The sequence below is a fragment of the Polyodon spathula genome, chromosome 22 (genome assembly GCF_017654505.1).
Source record: "Polyodon spathula isolate WHYD16114869_AA chromosome 22, ASM1765450v1, whole genome shotgun sequence".
In the NCBI taxonomy this organism is placed as follows: domain Eukaryota; kingdom Metazoa; phylum Chordata; class Actinopteri; order Acipenseriformes; family Polyodontidae; genus Polyodon; species Polyodon spathula.
The window spans coordinates 26222727-26241636 of NC_054555.1; the positions used below are offsets into that span (position 1 = coordinate 26222727).

The 18910-nt window shown below is 39.7% G+C and overlaps 2 protein-coding genes across 6 annotated transcripts; both read right to left on the reverse strand.

Annotated features, from left to right (window-relative positions):
* Nucleotides 1-1266: 1266 nt before the first annotated feature.
* On the reverse strand, nt 1267-6386 carry LOC121296953 (B-cell CLL/lymphoma 7 protein family member A-like). 3 transcript variants are annotated; one of them, XM_041222918.1, is made up of 6 exons: nt 6207-6386; nt 3567-3648; nt 3293-3389; nt 2831-2998; nt 2280-2389; nt 1267-1738 (listed from the first exon to the last, which is right to left on the reverse strand). In XM_041222918.1, the coding sequence occupies exons 1-6, from the start codon at nt 6296-6298 to the stop codon at nt 1688-1690; spliced, it is 600 nt and encodes a 199-aa protein (XP_041078852.1). In that variant the 5' UTR covers nt 6299-6386; the 3' UTR covers nt 1267-1687. The 3 variants fall into 3 exon arrangements, with proteins under 3 accessions (XP_041078852.1, XP_041078853.1, XP_041078851.1); XM_041222919.1 differs by having other exon boundaries at nt 1267-1695; nt 2280-2386; nt 6207-6385; XM_041222917.1 differs by having other exon boundaries at nt 1267-1695; nt 6207-6385.
* Nucleotides 6387-6944: 558 nt separating this feature from the next.
* cfap251 (cilia and flagella associated protein 251) lies at nt 6945-18832 on the reverse strand. 3 transcript variants are annotated; one of them, XM_041223396.1, is made up of 21 exons: nt 18036-18832; nt 17055-17647; nt 16514-16654; nt 16232-16341; nt 15613-15721; nt 15255-15335; nt 14674-14751; nt 14320-14364; nt 13816-14018; nt 13229-13423; nt 12747-12997; nt 12352-12503; nt 11932-12105; nt 11413-11597; nt 10127-10241; nt 9686-9849; nt 9321-9411; nt 8883-9026; nt 8459-8687; nt 8020-8121; nt 6945-7515 (listed from the first exon to the last, which is right to left on the reverse strand). In XM_041223396.1, exons 2-21 carry the CDS (start codon nt 17625-17627, stop codon nt 7370-7372), a joined length of 3288 nt encoding a protein of 1095 aa, XP_041079330.1. In that variant the 5' UTR covers nt 17628-17647; nt 18036-18832; the 3' UTR covers nt 6945-7369. The 3 variants fall into 3 exon arrangements, with proteins under 3 accessions (XP_041079330.1, XP_041079331.1, XP_041079332.1); XM_041223397.1 differs by lacking the exon at nt 18036-18832 and adding an exon at nt 17774-17853; XM_041223398.1 differs by lacking the exons at nt 6945-7515; nt 8020-8121 and having other exon boundaries at nt 8598-8687; nt 8815-9026.
* Nucleotides 18833-18910: the final 78 nt, after the last annotated feature.

An 18910-nucleotide genomic window follows, 5' to 3' on the forward strand; every position in this document is an offset into this window, starting at 1 on the left:
AAAAATAAATAAATAAAAATTAAAAGAATTTAGTGGCTGCTGTTCAATAACATTTTCACAAAAATGTTATCGTTTTTCTAAAAACAAAATGCAAAAATATCAACTAAATGCAGGGTAATATTTTTGTCCTACTGTGTATACGTCTCTTATATTACTTGTATCGGGCTGCAGGAACTCAGACTACAAGTTCTAACGTTCCCTATAAAATGTGTGTGCATCAGTTTTTTTTTGTTCTTGTTTTTTTTTTTTTTTAAATCTATTCTGGAACGAAATATACATACTGAAACAAAACAAAAATCGACCAACTCAAGTAAATATGCAGTAGTACAGCTATTAATAATACATCCATCCGCCATGCTTCTTTATTCAAGCCGCATGCTGGCTGGGTGCAAGAACAACGGCCCCTCTTTTCCACTGTGTAATTATTAAGTTTACAGAATGTTTCTATAAAATCACACTTCCTGGAATTATACTTGCCCATTTCATTTTTTCTCATAAATCGCATTTATTAATTAAGCTTTATTTTTTAAAAAAGGACAAACAACCGTTGGCTCATTTCTGTTTTGATATTAAAACGATGCATGCCGTTTGCTAGTTCTTGCTCACAGCCAGCGTTTATTTTTGTACACTACTGTTATTACTGTGGATTAAAATACATTACACAAAGACTCCACAGGCGTGGTTGTTTAGACTGGGAATCTCAGTTAAGATTGCATTGCATGACAGACTGGCACAATGTGGCAATGCTCCAGGAATGCTAAAGTGTAAAACTCGGCAGCAATAATGAATGTGTTTTCTGAATGATCAATATAAAATCATTGGAAGTTAATGCCAAATGCAATTACCACCGGTCAGCATTTTGTTTAATGAAACTTGATCACTATTTCTTAAAAAAAATGCATGCAAATGATTCAGAAACAATTTAGTGCTAGTGCTTAATTATATCTGTCATAAAAAGGTAAAAAAAAAAAAAAAAAAAAAAAAAAAAAAATCAAAGCCAATTAAAATAAATATACTGTTGAATATCAGTGGCAAAATAAAACACAAAACAAAGGCACACAATGAAGCAGAAACTATGCTACAAACTTCACATGAAAAGCTAAATGCATGACCTGTACCATCCTTTAAATATCTTACTTTGTTAAATAAAGGCAAAAAACAACAAATCTACACAGAGAGGGAAATGAGACTCCTGTCGCATAGCAGTTTCACACATTCCAGTTTTTACTAGGAGCTTGATTAGCCAGTGTATGGCTAACACGCTCAGGTGTGTTCTGCTGAACTCGTAGTAAAACCAGGAATGGCTCAAACTGCCATGCAATGGGAGTCTAATTTCCAGCCCTGCTATAGCAGCAGAATAAACTGTGATCTTGACATTTAAAAACAGTGCGCAGACCCTCCAGCGGACTTCAAACCATTTCAAAAAGGAAAAGGAACGCGGAGAAGAAACGTTACGTTTGAATATCGTCAGCATCTACTTTCACAGGTGATGTTCTTCCCGTCGTTCCCGATGGTGTAGGGACTGGAGCTGGCCATCACGGAGAAGACAAGTTTGTTCTTGGCAAGTAGGAGAGAATTTCCAGAACGATTGTGGCTCCTCGGGGACCCAGTTAGTGTGCCTTGCAGGGAAACCCTTCCAACAGTTTAACTCTCCTCAAAGACGGGCTGGGCTGTCTCAGTATGAACCTTAGATTCCTTCAAAATCCCAAGGTGGAAAACCTGCAGTTAGTTTGCATGACTATGCAAATAACAATTAGAAAACAACACCTGAGGATGGCCATTTTGTATCATGCAAAAGTATTTTTAAAATTTAAAACATGCATCTAATTAGTGAGTGATCAATACAGCATTTTTAAGCATACAGGAGAGCTTTGTGTTGTGTTGCAAAAATACCAATGTTAAAATGCATTAAAAATAAACCTGAAAAGAAATATTTGCCAGATGGTCAGGGCATCATTGCCTGAAATGCACAGAGTAAACTGTTTTACTGTTTTGGCATTAAAAAAGCCACTGCAAGCTGGAACAAAACCAGATCTCTATATACTGGGCAGCCCATTATTATATGCCATGTATCACAGGCTGTGAACCGACCTTCCTCCTCGTGGCCTCCTAATACACCTGTGCAAGGGTGTGTTCTGTTGTGATGGCAACAGCATTGCAGACATTCCAAGAGAAGTGAACACGACTCACACCGGGGAGTAACCAAATCCAATCAGACAGACGGTCCTAATAAAGAGACCAGTCACTATAGCTGAATGCACAAAAGAGCTAATCCTTACCTGAGTGGTTTTGGCTATATCTGAGGAGGAATCTTTGTCTCCCGAAGGCTGTGCTTCTGCCTTTTCTGAGCTACTTCCAGAGTTTTCTAACGAGTTGGGATTCTTGCCTGCTTAAAAACAATGCACTCTGTTAGAATCCAGAACAAAAGTTTTGCAGGTGAATGGAAAGACTATGTATACTGTACACACCAGGGCACAATGTTTCAAGGGACGTTATGTTAAGGAGATCAGAGAGAAGGGTATACAGTCATATCTACCTAGGCCACATGCATTGCAGTGTGGTTTACTTCAGCTGATAGGCAATTAGCAAACAAACCAAATCTTGCTTCATCCAAAGCTAAACTTTTCTAGCCGTCAATTCCCTGTTATATTCCCAAAGGCACCCAGCAAAGAATTGAGTGCCCTCTGGTGGCAAAAGCAAGAAAGTGTAGCCGCAAAGCTCGTACTGCAATCTAAAGTAAAGCTCTAATCAACTAAATCAAGTAGGGGAATGTTTTGAAGGCCTTTCACGTTGCTGTCTCCCAACAGATGTGTGTCAGCGCGAATCTCACCCTCTGGGCTGGTCTGGTCCTTTGCAGAGGGCTGGATCTCTTCAGGCTTGGCTTCGGTACTCTCTCCCTGGGGAGCAGTGACCTGCTCTGGGGCTGGGCTTGCATTGCTGCTGTTCTCCTGCTTTATGGGAGAGGCGTCTGCGATGGAGCTCTGATTGCTGTTATCATCTAAAAAAATATACAGTAGTAGATAGATTATATAATATATATATATAGATACACAATCACAAATTATTGCCCTCACTTACTATATGTTTCGGTATGCCTGAAAAGATAATAGTCTCCACTATAGAAATATGCAAAAGATCTTAATGAACAATCTGTCCCACAAGTGCAGCAGTAACCATACTAGCAATATATAGTTCACAGTGCAGAGGAGTGTCTTTAGCAGTTAAAGGAGGAGTTCTGGAGTTCTCACAATGTGTTGTTACATGTTGCCTCCCCCCCTGGGTAAGGACTCACCATGCATATCCATCATTCCAGGAGAGGAGCTGTTCTCCGGGGTCGTGACCTCCGAGCCACACTTCTCATCTTTCCCTTTCTTCTTGCTCTTGCTCTTCTGTAGAGACAGACGAGACAAATTCATCGTGAGCATCACTTCCTGCCGTTTGCTGGGTTTAAACCAAGGTTTAACAACACTGGTACACGTTCTAAATGTTAAAGGCAATGCAAATTTACAGACACACTGAATACATCCTTAGTTGCACTCAATAGTTGTTGAACTAGAAAGCCCTACCTCGTCAGTCTTGGGCTCTGTTACAGGGACCCACTTGAAGATTCGGAGGGACGTGTCTCCAACCGTTACCCATTTCTTCTCCCTGTGAAAATAACAACACGTGCATGGGAATTGGGTTTTACGTTTCCTTGCACAGCAGTTATCTGGATACTAGCATTTCAAGTAACACAAACATGCTGACATTATTCCAGATACTTTTTGCATTATTTCAGAGGCGTTTTGCATCACGTAAATGGTGCACTGGTAGCATTCAGCATAAGCTTGTCAGTTGTGGAGCATGGGCCTGCGGCAAACTGCAGTCACATCTGTGTAAGCTGTGTCGGACACCTCAGCTTGACACTACAACCGTCGCTCAATGAGAAACGTACCTGCTTCTTACTCAAATTAAAAGGGTACAGAGACAAAAACTGAGTTACTGTTCTGGGGAGTGTTAATATGTTTACGGTGTCACTTATTTTTACAGAGAGGACAGCAAAGCAAGCTGAAAAGTGTTGCAGTTTTATAACTTTAGAATTGGGTTCTGTGTTCTATGCACTGGGTGACATCTAGATGCAAGGTATGATGCACCGGGACTGTGACAAACACTTAACCGGCCGGGTTGGCTTTATAATACTGTTAGCATCTGGTGGTCAATGATGACTCAGAATGAAAAGCGTCTTCCATGCAACTTGTGCTTTGACTTCATAAAAAGGTGTACCCCACAAAAAACAACGCAGGCCACTCCCTCCCACACTACCCAAGCCGTCTAGACACAGAAAATGTTAAATGCCGCACGATTGTTACCCACCGGGCAGAAATCCAGCTTTGGTACACACAAAGGAGTACAGCAGTAGTCAGCCAAGGGGCACGGAGCACAAGCCATGACCAACCCACCCATGACCTGAATGAACAAAAGTCTAAAGTAAAAGAAAAAAAAAAACAAACAAAAAAAACAGGACAGCTGTGTTCATTCTGTATATAAAACAAAGGTGCGAGTAAAAGCTGGGCAGGATCAGTGGGTTTGGAATGGATCAGCAATTGAAACTGAACCAGTGGGCTGGAGCCCATTTGCTTGGCTCTTTATCATTTCAAATAACTAGAACCACTATACAAATTCTACTGGTAGAGGCCTTTCTGACTACCAAGACGCTTTCTACAAGCAGAAAAAAAGGGGTAGAAGAAATAATATTTCTATTTTATTGGTCTTTAGTTTAGTTCAGAAGGGGAAATGGAGAGTCATGAGAATTTGTTTTGTTCAGCTACCAGCAGCAGTTACATGAGCTGCCTTAGTGCCAGTAAAAATTCTACTGGCAGTAATAGCTGTCTTTATGAAACGTTAGATGTTTGATTACATTTTAAATTAAGCCCTTGATGCGGTCATGTTTGTACTGAATGACAGTACATCAAAGCTAAGAAAACTCACCGCTTAAAAGAAAAACAGTGTACATAACAGATGCTACTGCTAACCAGACATAAGATCAAAAGTTTGCGTTCCCAGGAGCCCAAACCAAAACCATCTAGATGTTCTAACGTTCAGCTCATTCGGGGTCTCCTCTGTATTCTGAGAATTTCGTCAGATTAGCAAGCAAAAACATACACAGAGATGAATTCCTAGTTTTCATTTAGGTTAATTTACGGTAACATCTTTATACATACTAAAACAATTTCCTATAAAGTTGCATAATAATTCATTTACCGGGGTACAGCACTGCATGATATATAAATGACCTAGATACATGATTTTAACTAGTGAATTAATTTTCTAGCAGCAGTATCTAGACATCTATTGTACTACACTCCATATACATACAGCATTCCTAAACTTGTCTTATATAAATAATAAAGTATTTCAACGCAAAATACATTCAAACTGGCGCGGTTATTACAATTAAATTAAAATTGTTAATGTAACGTGTTTACAAAAAAAAACAACTATTTGTCCTTGAACAAATATTATAGTGTTTGTTTGGTCTAAAAGTTTTTAAGTTTTATTAGGCAAAAGGTATTTTTATTTATCAGGGTTTATTTTGTATTTTATTGTTTGAATTTAATATAATTTAATTTAATATAGATTATAGATCTATAAAATGCTCTTATCTGCATTCTATCAGTTATACACCACTTCCTCTCCCCAGCCCCCCACCGCACGCCTAGTTCTCTGGCGCTGAAGAGCGATTCAAAGCGCTAAATTTAAAACGCCGAGACCGTATCAAAGTATTCATGCTCTCCAGCGCCCATGTCATCTAGTTACTAACTGGAGGTTATTGTTATGATTTGTGATGTGCCGGGCTCCTGAAACCGTTCTGCAGCGCAATCAAAACGCACTCTCCACCCGGCATTACAGGCAGAAGAAAGCAAAGGCTTCATGTGACTGCAACGAAATGGCTTCTGGGTTCAACCTACATTAATTCTTAATGAAAAAAAAAAAAAACATTTAAAAAATCGCCCAAATCTTCCTAATAACGACCTCTTGCCGTAGCGCTCTAGCATACCTGTGCCACCGGCGCAATCTATCAATTTATTTAAAGTTCAGATGACCCTGCTCTTTTCTATTCTATCTTCCCTCTCGCTGCTTCTCTCTCCTCCCCCACATGCTGTTCTTTCTGCTGTTAGATAATGAACCCATTGCTTTTTTTTTTCTCTGTTTCGCTTGTCTCTTACCATTTTCGTACTTTTTCAATAGCGGCCATAACCCGTTTGATATCATCTTTCGCTCTGCTCCTGGTCTCCGCGCGAACTGACCTGCCCGACATTGCTGCTGTTGGTATATTTTTTAAAGCTCTCCGGCGGTTCAGACACAATGCAAACACTCAATACAGCGCTCTGTGAGAACGGAGAGCGCCTGCGCCCACTACAGAGCGAAGCACACAGCTGCACGGCCAGGCAGCCAGTCGCTTTGTCACATAACAATATGCAGCCAGAAGCAACAAAGGCTTTGAAGTTTTATTGTCTTCCTTGAAACTTCAATCAAAACTTACCCTGTGCATTGAATCGTATGATCAAAGAACATCCTGAACCGTTTTAGTTTAGGATTGTACAAACTATTTGTTCTAACTAGTCTTGTTTCTCATTCCTCATATGAAAACGAAGAATATCATTCTTACATCTTTTATCTATAAGTGCAATTATGGAAGGGCTATATGCTTCAGTATTTTTCATAACAAGAGTCATAAGCAACATTTTATTTTTATTTTTTTTAATATTTTTGTTTTAATGCACCTATTAGCCTACATTAATTTAAAATGATCCTAAAAATGCACATATATTTAATAATTACCTACAAGGTTTGTATGCTTTTGAAAAGTAGTGTATAATAAAACCCATATTACTGTATTAGTAAAGAACAAGGCTCTACCTGAGATTTGTTTTCATAAATGAGGTTGAGATCATTCTTCAAATGTGTAACAACACAGCGTTCACCACCGGGCCAGTAATTAGCAGCGCTACACGAAAGCGTCAGGAGACCTGGTCATGCCCAACACGGCAACAACAAAAGCATGCACACAACATGCACTATTAGTACATGGCTGGTTTCACAAGCTGACGGGCACTGATCTTGGACCACCCTACCTAAGGTAACAATTTGCATTCTACTGAAACCAGAACCCATTTAAAGAAAAACTAAACTTCTGAAAGATGTGAGCAGGGATTTAATTTAAGTCGTTTTTATTGTTGTGGTATAAAATATATAATGGAGTATTCAAGCAGTGTAGGGCTATGCCACAGGGATTATAAAACAGTACAATTACACCGGGGCTCCACATCCCCTCCCAAGATTTGCCCGTGTGTGTTTATTACAGGAGACAGTGACACGATCTTGCCAGCTAAGATAATTCTGACTCCTGAGCTGTCAGCTGTTCTTCAGAAGGTTCAGGCCCATGAATAATTGTAGGCAAACCCAGAATATCAACAGTAAACATCTCTGCTGTTATTTCCTCTGGAATAGCATTCTCCAGCAAATATTTTGAACCTGTCAAAGAGACGAAGCAAAACATTAATAATAATAATAATAATAATAATAATAATTCAAGTTTATTTGAATTAAGAAACAGACTGTCATGGCTGTACTGAGTCAGTAAAATATCACCCATATAAAACTTTCACAATGCAACTTCTTTTTGTTTTTGTCTTAGATTAAAGGTCAGGTCCATGAACAGCAGCAAACAAAAGCATTGATCAGTTTCAGTATTGATCAGTTTGTCTGCACTGTAATGCAGAAGTGGCACTCCCCATTGCCTGTTCAAAACCTTTACCAATGCAAAAAAAAAAAAAAAAAAAAAAGGCTTGTCAGAATGAGTTGATTCATATACTTACAGTATATCACTGGGGTGATGCGGAGTCCAGCCCAGCAGGTAAAGTGTGATAGAAATGCTAGTGGTGCCTTTAAGAGGAATGTGTCTGTATTGATTTTACATTCCGTTTGCAAGTGTGTGAATGGCTCGAGTTACAGCAGCTATAGGCTTGTTTACTGTACCTGTTGAATCGTAATTCCCCAGCTCTGATCTTCCTCCTTCGGGATTTAAACCCAACAGTGTTGAAAAATACTCTGCCAGCTCTTCCTCTGTCATATGCTCCCCTAATAAAAAGCATGGATCAAGACAGACACACCCTATTACATTCAAACACTGTAGCTTGTTTGCACTGACACACACTGTCAAACTACTTTTTCATTCAAAATGTTTCATTCCTTGACTTGTAGTATCTGACGTGGTCATTTTTTCAAGGTCTTAAAAATAACATATTTTGGCCAAACCGCGGTCATCTGGCTATACCTGGCCAGATATGGGCTTGAGACCACAGAGATATAGGAGACAAGACTTACTGCCTGTTCCTCTAGTTCTATACTGATGCAACTAGATGTTATTCTTGTGGAGATTTCTTAATGTCTTTTACTTGAGAACTGCCTGGCTTACCTCTGCTCTGCAGCAGCTGCAGTAGTTCCCCTCGGTTCAGTGCATTCTCGCAGTTCTCGTTTTCCAAGCCCAAAACCTCAAATGCATGCTGCAGCTCGTATGTTGAAATGCCGAAAGCTGGTCGGTGGTTTATATACAGCTTTAACAATTCCGCTAAATCGATATCTACCACATACTTTCCGGAGTCCACATATTTACTAAATTTGACTTCATTGAGCATATCTTCAACCTGCGGAATGAAAAGACAAACTCTTTAAACACAGGTTTTATTCCTTACAGTCTGTAAAATGGAAATGCGTTTAGATAATGTTTTTACTTTGAACATACAACTGTACCTACAATCACTTCTAAAGTACCTGATTCCTGCCCATTTTGAAGTGCTTTGTTACAGTGATGCTATTTGAATCTCGTTATACAGACTTGCCTCCTGCTCGGTTGGGTAGAACCCCAGTGCCCGCATCACAAAGGGAGTCTCAGTCAGGGGGATTTTTGTTGACACCTGCCTGGTCTCCATGGTGTCAATACCTTGAGTTCGCAACTGGCAATAATAAAAATAGTCTTCCAGCTCCTATAGGAAAAAAACACGAGGATACATCAAATGCTGAGACAGAACTTTCAGCAGTATATTTTATTCCAAACAAAGCTATCCAGTATTGTTTTAAGGTACGCAGTCAAGTCTGCACAAGCTTATATCGTACAGGACATAAAAAAAAAAATGCAAAATGTAAAATGAAAAGCAGTTTTTTTAACATAGAATGTCAACATGAAATGGACCTGAAATGTAACCTCTGCGAGGCCGTTTTATGTGTGCTTTGCTTGCTGACTGTTCCTGATTGTAAGGCCAGAAATCTTTGTCCCCTACCCTAAACAGCTCTCCATCTCTCCCCCCTTCTAATAGACTATAGAACGGGACCAGGTCTTTTCCTCCGAGGCACGCTGCAGCTTCGAGGGCACTGCGGATAAAAACAAACACAGGAGGTAATAACACAATCAACAGCAGAAAGTCAACAGTGGATCAACAGTGTTTGTTTCTGGAAGATGTTTTTAAACACACACAAAAAAATAATTGTCTATATCTGACTAGTGATGCAAATAATCTGGCTTTAATCAGACTTGATTACCAGCTTCCTCCGATCGTCCAGTATATGCACCACTTTTTAACTAGCAGAACTACAAATGGACATTGCAATTTTTTTCTGCTTTAATGCGACCCTCAAGTGGACTCACTTCACGTTAGTCTCCCAGCTGAACACTGTGAAATCGCCTCCTCCCGCAGTGAACACATACTTCCCGTCATAGGAGCAGGTGAATGAGGAGACCCCCTCGGGGTGACAGACGACGGCTGAAGACTTGTGGGGATTGCCATCCACGGGCAGGATCTGGAGGCCAACCTTCAGGATGTAAAGATTGTACCTTTACAAACACATACAAGCAATTACAAGCACCGTGATGTCTGTTTTATTGTTATAGTTTTTAAATAGCTGATCAGTTACTGAATTTAATAGTCGGTCTTGTAAGTCCCAAGTAATGTACACACACACACACATATATATTATATATATATATATATATATATATATATATATATATATATATATATATATATATATATATATATAAAAGACCCCCTTGGAAATCAGAATTGGAAATCTGAATGTGCTGTTTTACCTGGTCTTCTGTAATGTATGCAAGATAGCTGGTTTTAAGCTCATTACTACATGCAACAGGGAGCAAAGCTATCTTCTTTAAAGGAGACCCATATGTTGGTCCCAGGAGTGTCTTTCTGTAACATAAACCAAAATAAAATCTGGATTCAAATTTATGATATTATATTTAAAAAAAAAACAACCAGAAAAGCCTTTTTTTAAAAAAATGTAAAATAAAAAGTAAACTATTCAAAAAGATATCTGTAGGGGGCTCCTGAGTGGTGCATCCAGTAAAGGCGCCCTATAGCCTGGAGTCCGCGGGTTCGAATCCAGGCTAAGTCATTGCCAACCGTGACCGGGGGGCGGCGCACAATTGGCCGAGCGCTGCCCTGGTAGGAATCGCTTTGTGATGGTGGTCCACTGTGAAAGGAGCTATAAAAAATAAAGACTGATTGATAGGTCAGCAAGGCAATCCACAATTGACCGCACACCAGTGACCCCTGTGGCTGATAGGGCACCTGCGGGTCTGCAGTGGAGCCGTTCCGATCTGTGTTGTCCTCCGCACTATAGGACTGGTGGCTTCGCTGTGCAAAGAATGATGGATTGGCAGGAACACGTTTTGTGTAATAATAATTGGGAATGCCAAATTGGGGAGAAAACTAGTGTAAAAACCATTGGCAACAACTACACTTTAAAAAAAAAAAAATCTATATTGCAGAAGACTAGGGGGAGGAGAGAGGAAAAACGTAGTTCAGGGGTGTGAGAGAGGACTACATCACCCAGACTGCCTTGGGATTTGTAATTAGAGCCAGGCTCTAATAAAATGAGGGACACCTGCCTGTAGTTAGGCAGGTGTATAAAAGCTAGTCAAAATGTTTATTGTTTGCATGTGTGGAGAGACCTGTGTGGGCTAAAAAGGTATTGTGTGTATTTAGAAGTGTTTTGTTTGAAACTTTGGTTTGTTCCTGTGTTTTGTGATTTGCAGTTTGTGAACTGCAGTTCTTGTGTCTGGGTCAGCTGTTTTAAGGGCACAATCCAGCATGACTGGGAGGCTTTACCACACATGCTAGCTGTAAATACAGAAAACAAGTGACGGTTTGAAATCGATAAAGCAAAGAATATTAAAATTGAGGAAAGACTACTACCTTAGTGCTGATGATAAATATCTCTAATTGCAAAGAATGTGCTCCAGAATACATGCAAAATCTCAGGAGCTCCCTGAAAACTGAACATTTTATTTAAGATAAAAATATCAACACACAATAAAAAAGTTGTTTCCTTATCCCTCATGATCCCCTTTCAATTCACCTGCACATTTTAGTGGTAGAGTTATAGAGTTTCATCTTGAACTGGTCATTGGCTGTGAGGATGAAGCTCTCTTTGGTGACGGGTGGGTACCAGATCATGCATTTGGCTACAGCGCTCTGTTCAATACGATCACTGGCCAGGATCCGCAGGCTGTCCTTACTGCCGTCACTGAGGTCATACTCTACCTTTGGGTTCCAGAAATGTCATTTTCAAAACTGAATAGGTAGTACCATATGTTTTCCCCACCCGCCATTCCCCATTCTGAGCATTCAAATCACTCAAGTTCTTATAGGTTATAATGGGATAAATGTAATTGCATGACTAATAAACATTATGTTTTGCAAGAACTTAGCTTGGCTATTTCCCTTAAAAAAAACATGGAAAACCAACAGCTCCTACCAGGTATCCACACTTGAATAAACTTTGATTCATAAAAAAAATAAAATAAAAATTGGTGGCTGTCTACATTACAGGACTCTCAAACTAATGCATACAGGTATTTCATTCAAAGTTCCTTACCAGCACTCGGTCCATGCCAAGAGACAGCAGCCTTGGCATTTTGCTGTCCAGGTTAATACCAAACATGACATCTTGGATTGGTTTATAGTGAGCACGCTGCCTCCACAGGTACCGCCAGCTTTTCTCATCGTTTTTAGGAACAAGATTAAAAACTGTGATTGTAAATTCTGCATCCTGTAACGAGAAATAGATCAAATCTCACCCATTTGTTTTGGCTAAAAAGGCTCCTTAACTCTTCAAATCTGCTCTTGAACCAAAACAAAGCAACTAGAGGAGGCGTTACTTGCAAGGGGAGTGGCTCCTTTCATTTTTAAACACATTCATTTAAGACTGCCTTTCAACAGGTGAACATCTACAATCAGTGAGATATTACAGTCATTCAACAAACCACAAACCAACACTGGTCAATGGTATACTCACAGCAGTGGCAAGGTATTTAGAATCGCTGGAGAAGGTGATATGGGTGATGGCGTCTTTAGCATATCTGAAGGGCTCACTGCACACATTGTTCAGGGATAAGGCATCAAGGATATAAACTGTGCCACTGGCGAAACCAACCCCTATTAGGAAGCCTAAAAATAAAATAAAAAATACAAAAATAACTTTGATAGCATTCCGGCTGTGTGTTGTTTTATGCTGGCTAGTAAAGGGCATGGTTCAATCAAATATTCCAATATGTTGAGTTTTTGGCCATTTAAGGTGTAGTGTAAAAGTTGACAATCAGGCAACAGCACTGTCTGACAAGTTAAGCCGATTCATTTACATGCAGGCATTTTGCTTTTACACAACCTTTGATTGAAATCTGCAAGACGTACCTTTTGGATCGTACGCCAGGCAATTGATTTCATTATCGTTCTCAAAGATTCTGCTGCAGATGTATTTCTTGCACTGATAGTCCCACACCTTGAGGACTCCGCAGTAGCTTCCCATGCAGATAACAGGCTGGGCTGGATGGCAGGCTACAGCATGCAGTGGCTTGCCGTGCTCCTGCACCAAGGTATTCAGCTGGGTTGCTTCTGCAGCCACATGAAGTACTACTGCATTTGTAGCAGATATCACAAAGTTTCTGTGTGATGCAAAATCAGTAACAGCAGTAATTACCATGTGCCTGCCGCTTGGATTCTAAACATCAAATTACTATTTTGATGCAATTAAGTTACGGGGCCCTGCAATGTAAAAACTACGTTCTCAAACAACTAAAGGAAATGGTTCTTCCGTAAATTTAAACACTCAATGATAAGATATTCAGTATGCTTGCAGCTCCGCAATGGTGCGTATTAAAGTGATAATAACTTACCTGATAATAAGCTTTTCGGCCTTGATAGTGCAGTCTGATGGGTATGCTGTTTCCGCCCTTGCTAGAGATGGCTGTTCTTTAGCAAAGGAAATGGATCGAACTGGATCCAAATTGAAGTGGTTGTACCAGGTTAAAAGTAGCAGCTGGTCACTGAAAAACTTAACATGTCCTTTACTGTCACCTGTTACTATATAGCTGAAAGGAAAAAGCACAGCGAGTTCATTAGAGATTCATTTTAAAAGGAAGAATGAACAAAGCAAGCAATCGCACATTTCCTTTCCGACTTCAAGTGTGTAAAAATTTTATTTTAATATAGATCTCCTTTTAAAAACCAGTATTTGTTGTCTGTCTACGACCATAATAATTGGACGCTACAGTGAGAGCTCTATAGACTGTGTATAATGTAATGCAGTTTCAATTGTAAGAAACAACCTGTTAGGTGTGTGCGTGACACTGTTTTTTCACACATCGGGCTCTTCCCGTGTGCAGTTTTGGAAACATGAATTGCACTGCAGGGAGACGCGCTGGATGAAGTAGATGAGGTAAAGGGGTTGACTGCATGCTTGTTTCATTTGGTGTGCATGTACCTATCGGTCACAGTTAGCACTGTGATGCCGTCCTTCTGCAGATGTATCATTTTCTTGGCCTGCTTGTTATGTGGTTTGAGGAGGGAGGGGATGCGGATCCTGTCCCAGACCACCAGGTTCCCCAGAGAGGTGCCTGTGAGCGCCTGAGAAGCACGGAAATGGAAAACCGTCTGGCTGAAGGATCCCACAGCCTTGTTAAATGACTGTTGGGGAAGAAGTAATAATCCCAGTTAATTGATATCCAACACTGCTCTAAAGGCACGCTTAGCCAGCTCTACAGGATTAGAGTAATTTGTTCCTGGTTTTGAGCGACGTCTTTGTGAGGTAAATAAACGTTAAACAGAACAGCTGGTGACTTGAAATCTTGTTATTAAGTGTCAATCGTGTTATTAACTGTCAATAGAAAGTGGGAGTGGGGTGAATATCTCTTCTAATTCATAGCCAGACCTTTTTGTTTTGGTAATACTTGATTTTGCAGTTATAGCAAGGCAAAGGTGAACTCACCTCCACTGTAACTTGTGGCACTGTGTATTCCAACTTCTCATTGTTCTGCAGAAAAACATACCGATTATAAAGAGAACCAGATGCAGAATGTGTTCAGGATTTTAGATAATATTGGGAGTGATTTACATTTTATGATTTCAGATAAGCATCTACATAACCTCACTTACTAAATGAACATAAAGACAACAAGTATCTCAAAACAATAGTTCCAGTGTTTAAAACATACTTAATACACATTTGCATCTGTGTACCAGCCACTACTAACATGTAAATTATGTTAGAATTATCCCTACAAACTGTAAAGAAATTATTAACCGTCAATAAATAAGAAAACACTGCAGGAAGACAACGTACCCAGGAGTAGAACACAACCTGGCTTTCACTGTTGCTGACAAGCTGTGTGCAATCACTCGGATTAAACAAGATGTAATCCTAAAACAAAATGACAATCAGACGTGTGAAACGTAGGACACAGGGAAGGAGACACTTCATCAGAGAGTGGTGAGGGTATAGAATGGGTTGCCTAGTCATGGTGTTGAGGCAGAATCATGTGGACAAAGTTCTGAGATCAATCAGCTACTAGGAACCAGGCAAGCTAAGATGGGCCGGGTAAGTGTATTGGAATAGTTTTTAGAAAAATAGAAAAGTTAGAAATAAATGGTTTGAAAGCATTTCTGTCCTATTACAGTGTACAGACAAAGCTTCAATTTATATGTCATCATATGTGGTGCTCATTTTAATGAGTGCCTCCTAATTAAGATAGATAGATAGATAGATAGATAGATAGATAGATAGATAGATAGATAGATAGATCTAAGAACATGTTGTTCTACTAATTAGATCAGTACAATTTAAACATAAAAACGAATGTAATTGTTTTTAATGTTTGTTTTTTTTACGGATCAGGTGGTCCTGTGATATACAAACGTCTTTACCTGCACCCCATATTCAGCACTCAGTTCTGCTGTACAGACAGGATCTTCCCTTTGTGAAGACCAGTCCCAAATGCAGACTCTCTGTGAAAAGAGCACATTGATCTTCATCACCTAGGACATTCCCATTGGCAGTTTACACATTAAAACATTGAGGTTAAATTAAAGTGTATTAAAGTGTCTGAAACTGATGCTCATAATATTGAACAGGATTGAGTGAGTTGATCTGGTGCATTCAGTGAGCAGGATCAGTCGCTGCATTATGTTTTTATTTCATATGTAGAAATTGATATGGATTTCAAAAGCACAGCACAGCTGCCATGCCTGGTAGACTAAAGAACACTAACCCATCACTCTGTACCTGAGCGGCTTCTGCACCAACTGTTGCAACATACTTGGCATCCGGAGTCATTGCCATGGCTAATACCCCTCCTTCTGGGTGGCAGTGAAACAGGGTCTGAACTGGAATCCTGAAAACAGACCCCTTTTTAGACCGTCTTATTTTAAGAAAAGAGCCAATTAACAGATCTTGTAGCATTAACTGCTCTTTTTGAATTTGTATATTGTACAACAAGATAACAATACAAAAAAAAGAGAAAATGGACAAAGGTTTTGCATCGCTCTATAGAATGAACTCATTCTGCTTCATACAGTTGAATGAAGCCTGTGGAATAATGTTACGTTAACATATTGAATTACACAACGCTTTGTAGTTTTCCACATACTTAACTAAAAAACGTGACATTTCCAAATCCAACATGAAATACTGTACTGCTATTAGTGTTGGTAGACTTTTGAGATATCATTTTGTAGTTTCTTTGATTACATAAAAGATCAAAATTATGTTCATTATATATAATTATTATTATTATTATTTTTAAATTATGTCTCAAGCCTATAATTCTCGGTGATGCGAAACCTTTGGCAATAGCTGTACATATGTTACCATATAGGAATAAAATAAAAATGACATGTCTTACCCAGAGTAGGAGTCCCAGATTATCACCAAACTCTCTGGACCTTTATCTGCTGAGGCTACCCATCTCCTGTCTTCACTGATGCAGAGACATGAAATAGGACTACAGTGACCCTAGGGGAAGACATGACAGCATCCACTTTTAATTGAACAATACACAGCCAATAAACCCATGTATGTGTGCATGCTATGTGTTAAATATCACATAGCATGCATACATTATATGTGTGTGTGTGCCATTCATATGTAAGCTGTCTTCCGTGCCCCACTTTAGGGGAGGGCTTACCTGGAGAATGTGCTGGGTGTTGTTGGTATAGTCATATATCACCACAGTGTGAGAACTTCCATACAGGATCACAACCCTGCCTTCATCTTGTAGACTGAACACAGGGAGATTCTGGTTGATTCCAAACACCCACTCCAGGTTCTAAAATAATAACATAAGGGAAATGAAAACAACAGCAAGCTTTCTCCATTGCATGCCTTTTGAGGAATAGTTTGCTGTTAACTGGTGGAAATTTGTCTTAAGGAAAGCCACATGATACAATTTATATTAACTGTATCATATGAAGCGGTTTGTGATAGTGGTCTGCTATGAACAGCGCCATATAAAATAAAGATTGATTGATTAATTGAATATGTAAATTGTGCAAATAAACAGCAACCTTAGAAAAAAAAGATTTTTTATGAATAAAATATAGTTCGATATTTATAAAAACTGCTCTGGACTGTTAGCTGTAGAACGGTGTTATGATTATCAAAGTTACGAGTTTAAAACTTGGAAATAGGGTCTTATATTTCATAGGTAATACATGAACCATTCTTACTAGTGGGTGAGCTTTGACCAGAGGCTCCTTTCTCTCTTCAAACAGTGTCCTGGGAGTGGCTGTGTAAATCAACGAGTCTTCTGGTGGGTCTACTCCAGGATCCGAGTGCTTCCCCTTCCCTTCTCCATCTTCAGACTCCCTGAGACTCGACTCTCCACTCCCCAGGGCCAGGTTCCCCCTGGGCAATTCTGCCGCTTCCTGGCTCATCCTCTCAGCCCCCTGCACCAGCTCTACACCCCTCTGGGCTGTCTGTTCACCTTCCTGGCCCATCTCTTGACTTTCTTGGTCCACTTCTTCCTGGTGTTTGTCTTGACTGACTCCCTGTTCTTCTACTCGTTTCTCCAGCTCTTCTTCGACTTTCTCACCAGCCGTTTGACCCTCATCATGGTGTAAGTGTCCCCTGTCTTGCCTGGAGTGTGGTTCTTGTTCTCTAGGATCTTCTGCAGACGCTGGTCTCCCCCCTTTATCCTCCTTGCTGAGCTGTTCTGTCTCAGAGACAGCCTCTGTTTGAGCTGCCTGCTTTACATCCTCTGCCAGGGGCTCAAGACCCATGCTTTCTGTAGCATCACACATGTTGCAATCGTGTCAATAATCTAAAATGAAATGAGGACACAGTGTGGTTAAGTTCATACTCAGCTAGACCTGCTTCAGATCCAACACAACAACAATTCAATGCAAGCATGCCATGAAATAAAAACAGCAAAAAGGATATTATTTACCGTAGTCAAAACCCAACTAAAAGATTTTTTATTTTGCTGGCCAGTTCAGTAGGCTGGACTAAACAGTAATTGTAGTGCTTATTTGTAACAGTTTGTAACACAACTGGCTTGGTTTTGGCAAAAAAAAAAAAGAAAAAAAAAAGACCGTACACTTCATAATCAAGAAGCTGCATCCACAAGCATGCATTAGTATTCTCACCTACCCAAGCCACGCAGAATACTGAAAACATTTTTTAAATAAATAAATAAAAATGTTGCTCACGTCTGAAGTCTTAATCCTCGGCCAACGTTTCAGTCTTGACCTGTTTATAAACAGCGTTCCGTTGCTTAGATACGCTTAGCAAAGGCTGCTGGGATTATTCCAAACACGTGAACACACACGGACGCTAGAGGGCGCTGCACGCTCCGAACAATGTGATGACTGTTCTGTGGTTTATTGTCAACAGAAACTTTCTCATTGGCAGTGATGCATTTTAATTAAAGTAATAAACGAGGATTAAACTTAGTTCATGACTGAAGTTAATTCAGATCCACCTGCTGTACCCTTATCACAGGTTAAGTTACGCAAATATAAAGGTACATCGTATTTGTTGTATTATTAAACGTGTTTTATGTTGAAGTTAACTGTTGAAATGTATAATAAAGTTGCGGAAAGTTTTCGAAGATGTCGATGCAACAAAGACTTCAGAGACCTTGAGTGGTCCCACATGTGCTTGAGAAGAGGCGTTTCCTAGCTCCAGCTTTCCATTGGATAGTAACACACACACAGCCCCTTCAAGAAGCAAGAACCGCTGATACATATAAATGGACCGTAATTTTAACAATAGTTGGCTATTTTTCATTAAAAGCATTTGTATGTCAAGTGCAATTACAAGAAAAAGCACGTGGTACTTTTGATTCATATACGAGCTGGCAATCATTCATACTTGAACCTGGCACAGGTTTGAATACAAATTAAAATAGGAATCTAAATAAACATGTATTATTGTTTATACGCGGGCTTATCCAAATGTACATTGTAAAACAAACCTATTGAAGAAGAGACTTTTGAGGTCTTAGACTTGACTGCGTCATATTCATTTAACAGAAAATATGCCAGTTGGTGTACACTATTAGGATATATTTGATTTACTCCAG